Genomic DNA, 12831 nt, shown 5'->3' on the forward strand with positions numbered 1-12831 from the left:
GATGTTATAAATGCAATGAGAGTAATTTCCTGCATTTTTTCCATTCTTTTGTTCTTGGTGAAAGAGATGAAGTAGAAGGTGGTCTTCTGAAAACAGCTCTTGATTGACAAATAGACCTGGTTCACACTGAAACAGTGCAGCAACACCTTTCTGTTCTCTCTCTTTGTTAGAGACACACAATGTACCAGAAAGTACACATTGTCCAGAGGCCTTATTTTACTTACAGATAGGCCGTCTTTGTTTCATTTTTTCAGTAAAGAATAAAACATGTGTGCAACACATGTGATTTAAAAGCATTTATTCAAGTCGGTTCATACTAGAACTTTTGTATGAGAAAGACAGCTTTGGGTGTGATTTCATTGTACAGATTCCATAAACTCTATAGTCTGAAAGAGGAAGTTGGCGATGTCTTTACTGGAATACCAACATGTCACGTTAGCATGGGGACTTCCGAGCATAATTCCATGTGATGTGCATGTGATATGTGATGCTCCTGCTTTGACGGTGTTCTATATATTTTACTGGCAGTGAGCAGGTTTGATTAAATTGTCAAACCTCTGACAGCTAATGGTAAACAGATCTCTACCATTGTTACTTATCTTTTGAATAGCAATTATATAGTATGCACAGACTGTGTAGGCATTAAAAAAACAAATCTATATTACAGAACATGTTACTGAATGTGAAATATATAAAATTATATATAAAAACCCCAAAAAGAAAACAAAGTACAATAGAATCAGTTTAAAAACAATATTTAGTGACAGGTATTGTTGATAATTATAGAAATATAAATTATATCATTAAAGTTGTTAAAGTGATAGTTTAAGGCAATATGCAATTGCTGCTATTGGCTAATTATTCAGTTAATTCTTCCTATTCAATTATATGAAGTTAATGTTCTGAAATAAAAATGTCAATATTGACATACATGGTCGCCCATAAAGTTGAAATAATTTTGTTTTCAGACACAATCCTCTGATAATTGTGGTTTAATTTTCATTGTGATTTGTTTGGAAGAGATTGATTAATAAAGTTTTGAGAAGATATACACTTTATCTGTCAATAATAAATCATATTGTCACAATCATTTATTGGAAAGAGGTAAAAATAAATGTATTACAACTTTATGCACGACCGTGTATTAATAACCCTAAAATACTAACAGTAATACAAAACAAACTAACAGTAAAGCTAAACAAATAGGTCACTAGCTTATGAAGTGCAGCTTTGTTATTTTGTTTCTATAAATATCTCCTCTGTACATTGCAGATATAATAGTGCAAAACACAATAGAGAGTGTGCTATACAAAGACTATATGTTACGAATAAAACTTTTGCTCCTAATTGAGAAACTAGAGACTGAATTATTGTTTGTTATGTTTTATTTTTCAAAAAGTCTTCTGAACCAACCCACATTTTACTGTAAAAATGCTTGTAAATGAATATAATGTGTGTGGGCTCCCTTGAGCTCATTGGTTCTATGGGAATCCAGCCAAGGTTGGTCTGTTTCAGTGTGAGTCATGCTTCATGTTAACAAAGTAAGAAAAGAAAAAAAAGTGGTCATACAAGTAATGACAATCAGGTGACTTTATCTTTTAATGGATCACAAAATTAATATCTAGCAAAAACTACTGAAAGGAAGGAATAACAACTGAAAAGAATACAATAGAAAACCAAGGTTGCCCCAATGTTTTAATGATGCTCTTAATGTCTGTAAGGCTGTGATGCACCACAGACTCATGCTCAGACTCATAGCTGGTATCTTCAAATGTACAGGAATTTAAGCCGTCCCCGACACTGAAACAGGTTTTCCAACAATCTTGAGAGACAAGTTTGGGTTTAGCGGAAGAGCTTCATGGCTTTCTCTGGGCTATTCAACATTCCAGGTATATGACCCATAGTAGTAATCAAGAAATTCATCAATCTTTGTTAACTCAGTAATCATTCACACCAATATGCACCCCATCTGTCACAAGATGAGGAATTGGTCAAATTATAATTGAATGAGTTATTTTAATATCAATTCTTTGGATGGCTAGACAAAAAAGGGAGATTTTTCTGTGCTGTTGACATGCCTACTGTATAAGGTTTTGTGTTCATTTATGTCCCACAAAAAAACAGTACAAGCCTCTGTAAAACTTGCTGATAAAGTATGCAATCTATCCAGAATATATGCAACAGAAATGTCAAAGAAAAGTTGAATAAAGCTATAAAACCATGTTTTGTTTTCTTGTATTGGTAGATTTGTCAAATAAAAATATTGACTCAACAAGCAACACATTAATTTAAATACATATTGGTAAAACCTTAACCTCTTGTCTCCAGCTGACAAGGCATTACAGTGCCTATAAAGCAGCCACACACAGAAAAGCAATGTATTTACATACATTGATGTAATACAAATTGACATGTTCTTTATGGCAGTGTGTAATAGAACGGTTAAATCCAAAGTGATTCTGAGCAATACATAGTAAATAAAATGTCACTTAAACCAAAAAAACAAGGGCATGTATTGCAGATTTTTTATATTAGATTTCATCATGCCTTTTAAAAATGAAATGCCTGTAGTAATCAGCAGTGTTAATATTTGCCCATATGTTCTAATCCTCCAGGCAGACCTCTGGCATACGACTTGCAGGACCTGCTCTGTTGATTTGCATAAATTTCCATGTCTAAAAGTTAAATCACAGCTCACAAATCTAGATTCACCCAGTCAATCCCTAAAGGGGTTGATATCAAGTTAAGACACATACATAACAATGCAGTTTGTCCATCGGCCTCGTGCCAAAGATATACACGTATAGAAGACAGAGTACTGTTCAGGTTATTCAGCCTTTTTCTGTCATCCCTCTGTCAACCTTTGACGCCCCTTTTGGGTGAGGTCTGCTGTTCACCTCTGTTGAATGTAACTGCCGTGAGAGAGCTGTTTAAACACTGCTCATGCTTTGATGAAGACCTATGGCTGAAACAGATTAAGCAATTCTATTTTTAAACCAGTTTTCAACAGTGTATAAGCACTGGCTTCTTGTTCCTTTTTCTGGAAGGATGCTCTGGCATCCCATATATATATATATATATATATATATATATATATATATATATATATATATCATCATCATATGATCATCATATATCATGGAAAAAATGATTAGACCACCCATTGTTTACAGACAGACAGACAGACAGGCAACCTGTCCAGGGTGTACCCTGCTTCTCGCCCGTCAGCTGGGATAGGCTCCAGCCCCCTGTGACCCGATTGGGGATAAGCGGTTAAGGTTAATGAATGAATGAAGGAATATGTGTGTGTGTGTGTATATATATAGATATATATATACACATACATACATACATACATATATATGTGTGTGTGTATATACATATATATGTATATATACACACACACACACACACACACACACACACACACACACACACACACACACATATATATATATATATATATATATATACCAACACACACAGTCATGGAAAAAATGATTAGACCACCCATTGTTTTCTTCAATTGCTTGTTCATGTTAATACCTGGTACAACTAAAGGTAAATTTGTTCGGAAAAATATGACAACAACAAAAATAGCTCATAAGAGTTCAATTTAAGAGCTGATATCTTGCCATTTTCCTTGGTTTTCTTTAGAATGATTTTGGTTATTATCAAGAAAACCATGGAAAATGGCTACATATCAGCTCTTAAATTCAACTCTTATGAGCTATTTTTTGTTATTCAATTAGTGTATACATATTTAATTATGATCAAATAAAGAAATACTGTGGTATGTAAATGAATAATTGAGTAACAGTGACAGAAATACTGAATATGCATAGACAGCACAAGAGGCAACCTCGACAAGAAAGAAACTTACATACACACCCACATGGGTATTTTCAATTTTTCTGTCTTGTGCTCTGGTTAGAGGAAGTAGTGAACAGAAGTTCACATAGTTATAAAAACAGTGAGTTGGGGTGAGGTGTTCTGCCCTAACAGGCACAACAGGAACCAGAAGGGGACTGAGAGAGAACAGTCTAGTCCTCCCCAGTCTTAAGAATTAAGAAAAATATGACCAAAAACATGTATCTTTGTAAAGCTCAAGGATTATAGATACAAAAAAAGCTTTACACAAAAACTGGATAATATTAAAATTGGAGAGGTTACTGTAAAGCAACACCAGACAAAAGATTATTTTAAAGGAATGTGTACATTGAAGTAGTAGTTCAGGAAGAAGACCTGTGGCATTCTTTAAATGGTATCCACCTTTAAGTTTGCCTGTTTGACATTCTCCATACATGCTCTATAACATGAAGGGCATGCATGCACAGAAGACTAGGGCCAATCAGCTTTCTTATAGCTAATACACATGCATGTAATCTACTTTGGCAACAAAAGCAGTTGTACAAGATAACTCTGCCAATCACTGATTGGCTGTAACTTAAGGACAAAGAAAGTGTATTTGTTACAGCAATATGTGTAGCCACACTAGAACAGCACACTGAAATGACATTTTGTCTATGTTTAAAAAAACTACAGCTACATTTATTTAGAAACATGCTGCTCTTATATATGTGCAATAGTGTGTCTGTTTTTACGTTTCGATAATGCTCGTTGTGACTTTCAACCACAACTGTAACATTGAAAAAACTTCCACAGCTGTCTAGATATTCAAGGACAAGTCAAGAGCCAATAAAAAACAAACACACAAAATGTAAAAAAGACTGTTTATTCGGACAATTAAATCTTAGGTATATAAACAAAAAGATTCCAAAAGATTGATCCCATTCGCTAACTTCTCAAACAAACTAACCATGTTATACTATATTCTGCTGGCATTACATAGAAGCTTGTGTTTGCAGATAATGGAGATAGGGATTCCTAGCATCAGTCTAGTTGGCATGAGCTCTTTGCTCTAGCGAGGTGGGAAGCCCCTATGCGGCCCACCCCTGCCCCTGAAGCCTCCCCTGTCCCCCCTGAAGTTTGGCCGGTTTCTTTCACGGCCTCTGTCGCCACCTCTTCCTGCATTTGGCCCGCCACGTCCTCCTCTGGGTGCTCCACCACCACGGTCCGACTTCAGCTTCGCAGGGGGAGATTTAGGCCTCAGCCTTTCTATGTCCTCAGTGCAGCCAGACAGAGGAGAGTTGATAAAGTACGAGGCATAGGTCTCTGGGTTAAAGTTACTGTTTGTCAAAGTAGGACCCACGGTCAACCAGCCTAGAAAGGGAAGAAAACAAAAGAGCAACAAAATGGGTATTGAGAAACAAAAGCCCATACAATAGGGCCATCTACTTGACAGTACGTCTTTAACTGATGACGCACTTGTCTTGAGCCGACGACACTTGCTGAGAGTGATTTTCTGCCTCATAAAACAATGAGGTGCGGTAAAACTCAAATGCGGCAAAAAAACTGGTAGTGGAATCACTAATCAGCAGTGTGATTTGGCCTGGCGTGGCCAAAAGTGCCAATAGAAAAGCCCTTCAGCAGAGCCACAGACGAATACAAAACACTAAGAAACTAAAAGCAACATGCAGCTGTTACCTGAATTTTCCAAAGAAAGAGCGTGTCTATCTCACCTGGTCTAATGGTTGAGTCTCGTCCAAACAGGTGCAACCTCCTGCGGCCCAAACAGAAATGCTCAATTATGTGGAAGATCTCCACAGGCTTCTCTACATTTCCCATCTCAGGCTCCTCAGTGATGATCAGGTCAATGTCCACGTTAGCATGGATGAAGTCACCATCTGTACTCCTACGCACTGTTCCTTTGATTCCCATTAGGCAGTGTTCCTGGAGAATAAAGAATATAAACTGGTGTAAATTTAGATTATTTATCATGTGTAGATGAATATTTTTAACTACAAATTGTGTTTCTATCATTACATCTACAGATCATGTAATATTTACATTAATGTGAAAGTATATTTCACATTTATGCTGTACCTTGGTCCTCTGGAATACTGCTTTCGGGTCCAGTGCCTTGGTCTTGCCTGGGTTGTTCTTGTTGGTCTTGATCCAACAGATATCCTCACAACGCCTAAAGCCCCACTTCCTCAAACACTGAAATGGGTGTAATAAGAGCAGGTATTATCATGGACTATGCAACACAAATAATCCATTTAGAGCGGTTAATATGTATTGATTAATCTGAGAGGATTACTGCATTAATGAGATACTAACAGTGCATACACAGTAGGGCTTTCCCTTCACACATATTCTATAGCACAACATGTAATCAAATTAATTCACAAAATCCAGTGGTTCAGACAAAAGCAATTTTTTGAAGTGCTGATAAGGACACAGTCTACTCCCTGGTTCAGAAAGCAGGTATGAAAGTTATTCTTAAATTTCTGAGTAATCTGTAAAAAACATGTTTTTTTTTGGTTGTAGTAGTTGAATAACACATAATTGTTGTGAAGTCTGGTAGAAAAACAGCTTTCTACTTTTATCTCATAACAAGAACAGTATCTTTTCATAAAATTGGTCTACACTTACCTTATTGGTGCTTTTAATAATTGCACTAGCCAAACGCTGAAATTAATAAAATGCTTTCGGTCGCTTGCAGTCACATGCATTTTCTACTTTTTGTACTTTAGAAATAGCTCTAATGTAAAACTAGTAAATTAGCAAAATTAGTTTGCTTCACTAAAAAAATAACTTTTTATTAACTTTCCCTTGTGACCCGGAGGAATGGACAGACAATGGGGAAAATCCTGTCCACATTATTTTCTCATTATTTTTTTTGGCTTTGTATGCCTTTATTAAAAATAGTACAGAGAGAGCTGCTGGGTGCCCCCCGGCTTTATTCTCTTCTGTGAATCATAGAGTTGCTTAACACAAGAATGCTGCATTAGCATACCTGCGCTGATAAAGAACAACAACAAAATCTATTTTCTGACACAGAGAGCCAGACTGTGACTCAGTGCTAATGACACGCTCAAAGAGGACACGCGTCATGGTGAAAACAAACAACCCTCCAACAAGTAACGTTGACACGGGGATGTCTCTGAAGAGGGGTTTAAGCCTTGAATAGTCCGGTATGAACTGACGTGTAAGGTTTTCAAAGCTATTGTCATAACATCATACAACAGTTACCCAACTCAGGAGTCAAATGTACACTGAGTTCCTAAACGAATGGAAGAATGCAGTGCTTAAAGTAACTTAAGCAGCAAAACCTCGTGAAACCAGTTAAGAATATGAGATGTGTATTGGACACAGAATAACAGACTTGCTTCTGCTATTACTATGCTTCTGACTAAATGAGGAATCATGTTACCATTCTGCCCAAGTCCAGGCCTTCACCGGAGCCACACCACAGAAAGACAAAGGAACGTATAGATGAGATCTCCTCAATTTCCAGCTTCATGATCTACAATATCAGAGAGAAGGGAAATATAGTAAACGCACACACACAAATCACACATGATCCATTCAAAGACTGTGAAATGAAATGTGAAAATCCCAAACTGTCTTCTTTTTTTCAGTTTCTTGCTAGGTAAATAGCTATTTTTTCAAGGAAACATGCATTTAAAAGCCATTGAGAAGTTTTTGTTCCCAGAAGGTTAAAAAAAAAATCTAAATTATAAAAATTATAAATAATAAACTTTGTCACAAGTCAAATCAGGGAAAGGTGAGGTGAGATTATGCTGGTGGAAGTTATTTAAGACCACCTGCCCAGATGCTAGTATTACAATCTTTTCACCCTTCACTAAACTATATTGCATTCATTCACTTCCATGCATCACTGTGCTGACTTCCATACCACATTGCATTTATAATTATTGCTTACTTTAATAAACTTGACTTTATTACTATTATTTTTTGTGATCATAACATGCATACATACATCATCCCAGGTCCAGAAACGTTCAGTGTGGCTGATGCCTGATTCTCTGTAATATTCCTCTAAGGGAGGCTCAAGCAGAATTACATCAAACTTGCACTTTAAATCCTGCAGGTCAAAGTGCTCTGGATCAGCCTGGAGGTACCTAAACACACAGATACACACAACTTAAAACAGAGCAAGCTTTGTTTTTAAAATCCCAACTTGACCTTCTTAATTCAAGTTATTTTGTCTGGGTGTAATCACATTTACATTCAGATTAATATTTGCTCTAACATTGACATCATAATTTAACATACATGGGAGGGGTGTTGGTGGTGGAGATGAGTTCGTCCTTCAGTCTGATCAGCTCTCGAAGCTTGGGGTATTCTTCAAATCGGTCAGCCAAGCCTGAAACACGGAGGACAGTGAGGTCAGAACTACACACAAGCACGCACATGTACATAAAACAAATGCACACGCACACTTACCAACATCTCGGATGAAGTTTTGTGGCCTGTGCCCTGTGTCGACAAAGTGCTGACAGTAGTCGTTGTGGGGGTTTAAACTTTGAGTACCCTGAAAATTAATGAATTAATAAAAACATAAATATGATAAGCAGGTGAAAGGGTAATAATACAAACTGCATAAACAGAGACAACATACATATGAATGACTGCATGAGCATTCAATCGTTTTAATACATATTTGTATCAAAATTACATTCTAATGGAATATCTGCAATATTTAAAAAAAAAACTTTTTAAAACCTTTATTTTTCATATAAAAGGAAAACCAAACGTTCTAAATAAAAATGTGACAACAATACAAATGTTTCTGCTTATATTAATAATGACACCAAGCTGGCTTTCTATAACTTTTTATAGAAAGCCAGATTATTGTAATTACATGTTGTGTTTTTGTGTGCTTTGTGGCAGATGCTTTTAGTCACCCATTGTCACTGGTTACGCATGAATAGTTTCCACATAGTGCAATCACACACTGGCTCATGTGCATCATTACACCTCTTTTCACCTGTAATTACTGGTTGTGACATTCAATACAGTCTTACAGGGAATCATGTGACTATGTCACGAACATTCCATTTACTCAAATTTGTGTTGATTTAACCTGTCAAATACAACTTGTCCTCCTAGCTTTGGATCACAAGTTAAAAAGAAGACTTATTCATCTTAATGTTCGATGGTTTGAGGAATTAATGGCTGTTGTCACGCCAGATAATGCCACAGTAAAATCTTTATCTGACTGCTTGGGCTTTTTTTAGTCTTTTAAGGCAGCCAAATGTCACAAGTTTTCATACTGTACCACACCTGACCAACAAGTCTATCCAGAGCATTTAGTAAATGTGGATGAATCTAAAGCCATCTGTAATTCAGTCAATTGGAATTTTTCACAGGATGTTTTATTAGTAGCTGTGTTTGATAATGATAACGCTGGTGGAGGCCCAATCAGAAATTGTGGAGATGTACAGTGCTGATTGGCTTGAGGTATTTTTTTTTGTTTATAATTATTATTATTATTATTACTACAATGTTGGAAGTGAGACTTGTGCACAAATACTTTTAAAAGATGCACAATAAAGCTGTAATGTTGAACCTTGGAAAATTCAAGATGCATAATTATGGCTAAAAGTCTCACACTTTTGGAACCTAAACATGATAAAAGAACAGAAAATTATCTTCATATTTAAAATTGCACTAGAGCTATAAATTCAACCATTTTTAAATGGAAAACATAGTAAAATACAATCATTTTTAAAATTCGAACCACTCTAAGCCACTTTTTAATGCCAGTTTTTGTAGCTAGTTTCTTATGTAGAAACTGTCTTCATGCAGGAAACCAATTTATTCACCTCAGTAAAAAACAAAACATTGCTTGACAGACTACAACAATATAATAAAGGAGACACAATATAAAAAAGACAGCAGGTTTTCCTACCTTAAGGAAAGTACTTGAGTCCTTGTACACTTCCTCATATGGGTTGCCTTCATCCAGCTGCTGCACTTCCACCTCATCCTAACACACAAAACACAGTGAGGTTCATATTTGTCTATGAACAGAAGCTTTATCTGCATGTGAGGCACGTGTGGTTGATAGATGTATGGAACTGGATACACATTTATAAAAAATTGAAATCAGAACCATGACAAAGGGGCTACTAATGACAAATAAATAAGTAGAACTGAGAAAGCAAATGGAAGGAAATACACAAAGCTTATTAAAAAGTTACAGTGAAAAAAAAATAAGATTCTCATTTTCAAACTAGGCTGGAAAAAAAGGCAGTAGGGACATTGTCAACCCCTGAATTCTCCCCACATGTCACATTCAACCCAAAGCCACCCATACAGTATGTGAACCTCATATTTCATCAATGCTCAAATATTTAAATTTGATAGATTATTCTCCCCAGACCCCATAAGGACTTAATTGAAACATGTTAACAGCTACTGTTGGCTGAGAACAGTTAAAAAATGTGGGTGTTGGCACACATTTGTTTCCAGTGCCGGTCACCTTTTAAAATTATCCCTCATATATACTTGTCCTGCTTGTCCTGAATTTTAACTGTCTCCTCTCTCTCATTCCATCCATTTAATGTTCTCTGTGTTATCTTCTCTTGTTAACTCCATCTCATGTTTTATTCGGGCATTCTGATTTTATCTTATTTTGCTCACCTTTTGTTCTTCCACATCTTCCTCTGTGTCCTCTCCCTCTGTCTGTGCCTTCCTTTTTGAAGGTGCGGCTGAAGAATCAAATGAAGACCTGCAAAACACAAACATCCGAATGACATTCACAGTTTCTGTGTTGCACGAAAAGCACAAAGTCAACATTTCAGCACTGATGATGACAAGATGGGCAAATGTTTAAAATTTTTTTTTTTTTTTTTTTAAAAGGTAGGGGGCTGTTTAGCATGGACTAAATGGCACAAGGAAATCAATGTGGCTTGGACTAGCAGCTACTCTGCAATACAAGCCTTTTTGTGATCTTCGTGCCATTGCCCATGCATGTCTACACATGGAGCATATTAAATAATCTACCTTTTTCTTCTTTCAACTGCACCCCTCCTTCCTTCTTAAAATGAAACCATATCTTACCTGCATGTTTCTCTTGTCTCCTCTATCTCCTTTAATTCATCTTTACTTTTTAGAACCGCTCCAATGCTGTCTGCACTTTCAGCTCCCAACTGTGTTAGACAAGAAGTAGAAATTCAATGTAAAGTCACATACTTTGGTATTCTCTCCATTAAGCTGCATAATGTGTACTCAACATTTACTGTCTTAACAAATTGTACTGCAGTTATGTAGCTACAGCTTCAACAATTTCCCTTAATATACAGTACTGTGCAAGTCTTAGGCAGGTGTGAAAAAGAATGCTTTCAAGAACAGAAATGTTTTTTATCAATTAACAAAATGCAAAGTGAAAGAACAGAAGAAACAAAAACTATCAAATCAATATTTGGTGTGACAACCCTTTGCCTTCAAACCAGCATAAATTCTTCACATTTTTTCCACACCTGGCTAAGTCTTTTGCACAGTACTGTATCTAAAGTCCTAACTTGTCTGACATCTTTAAAATATAAATTGAACTTTCCCCTGTATATGTATCCTAGCTGACATGATGTTTACGATGTCGAGTGTGTTAACTTTATCTACATCGGCTCAAACAGCTTCAACATCTTAAAGTAATTAATTTACATTTACAGTGAAGCTGTTTGCTCCTGTAGTCCACTCGAGGGCGACCAATGTAACTGTTTGGCGGAGATATGTAAGCCAAGTTATCACCCATGGATGCAAATGTGCGTCAGAGCTCTGTCCTTGTTCACCGTGCAGTAACAAACGCGCTTTCCATACAATTCTGTATTGTCTAGCAGCCAGATATCGTTATATCTTAGCTTAGCTACCTAAGCTAACTTGTAAGATTAGCTACTTGCTAACAACAACAACAACATGCATACACACTTGCCTGTTGGGCTAAAAGCTGCCGCCTTAGTTTTTGTCGCTCGCGGATTTCTTGCAGTCGACTGTTCATTTCTTCGGTAGTTGTGATTTCTAATTAACTACTACAACCATTGGTCGTTGTTACATCAACACTTTTCATATAAACGTGACAAGCTAGCTATAGCTGTGGCCAACAATCTGCTAGTGCATCAGCCGCTAAAAATCACAAAGGGTGTACTCGTTATCTTCAGCGGGGCGCTCGGGTTTTGTTTGGAGCCTTGACATAAATGGAGTTAGCTGCTAGAATATCCTGTGAAAGAAGCTGCAACTACACTGTGGCTTTTATCTCATACATGTATACTGATGTGCTTTCTGTAACGACAGCGGTCTCAACTGCCCGGTTTGAGTGTGTCAACCGACGACCAGAGCGGTTAAGTGAGTACTAACTCCGCCAACATGGGCGATAATCGGCGTACGCTGGTGTAAAATTGAGAGTGAACTCCCTTGTGATCAAATGGACGCGGCGAGATGATGTCACCTGAAAGGACGCTTTTGTTTGACGTTTCTTTATTCTTCCTCCAATCAGATAATACCGTATTGTAGACACTAGAGGCGCTATGAGGTCCATGTAAAACAGCATGTCCTCCTCAGTCCTCACAGAGACTATATAAACCGAACTGCAGCATCTCAATTGTTATGCTTCACCAGTTTGTCTCTAAAAGAATAATAAATAACAAGCGCCAATTGTAGCCAATGGTGTTATAGGCTACTTTCATATTAACATACTATCCTTTGATAAAAAGAGAGTAGGCTAAATATGGTGTAGGCCTACGTTAGTGTTAAAGGACATTGCTTAAATGACGGAGTGTCAAAAGTCATAAAGTATAGGCATTCATGTTTGTATGTTTGTTTGTTTATTTTTAAGTTTTAAGTTTTAGGAGCCAGAACTGGATCACCAGGGATTAGACCATAAACCTACATTGCCCACTATTTACCGTAATTATGACCCCCCCCCCCTCCCCATGCAAATTTGTTTTAGATTATAAATAA

At 36.8% G+C, this 12831-nt stretch overlaps 1 protein-coding gene across 1 annotated transcript; it reads right to left on the minus strand.

Moving 5' to 3' along the window:
- Positions 1-4719: 4719 nt before the first annotated feature.
- mettl14 (methyltransferase 14, N6-adenosine-methyltransferase subunit) lies at positions 4720-12005 on the minus strand. Its single transcript, XM_059325283.1, has 11 exons — positions 11807-12005; positions 10939-11027; positions 10519-10606; positions 9785-9862; positions 8317-8404; positions 8146-8236; positions 7850-7991; positions 7280-7372; positions 5947-6063; positions 5583-5793; positions 4720-5223 (listed from the first exon to the last, which is right to left on the minus strand). The coding sequence occupies exons 1-11, from the start codon at positions 11870-11872 to the stop codon at positions 4922-4924; spliced, it is 1365 nt and encodes a 454-aa protein (XP_059181266.1). The 5' UTR covers positions 11873-12005; the 3' UTR covers positions 4720-4921.
- Positions 12006-12831: the final 826 nt, after the last annotated feature.

This window comes from Centropristis striata, chromosome 1, assembly GCF_030273125.1.
Source record: "Centropristis striata isolate RG_2023a ecotype Rhode Island chromosome 1, C.striata_1.0, whole genome shotgun sequence".
Classification (NCBI taxonomy): domain Eukaryota; kingdom Metazoa; phylum Chordata; class Actinopteri; order Perciformes; family Serranidae; genus Centropristis; species Centropristis striata.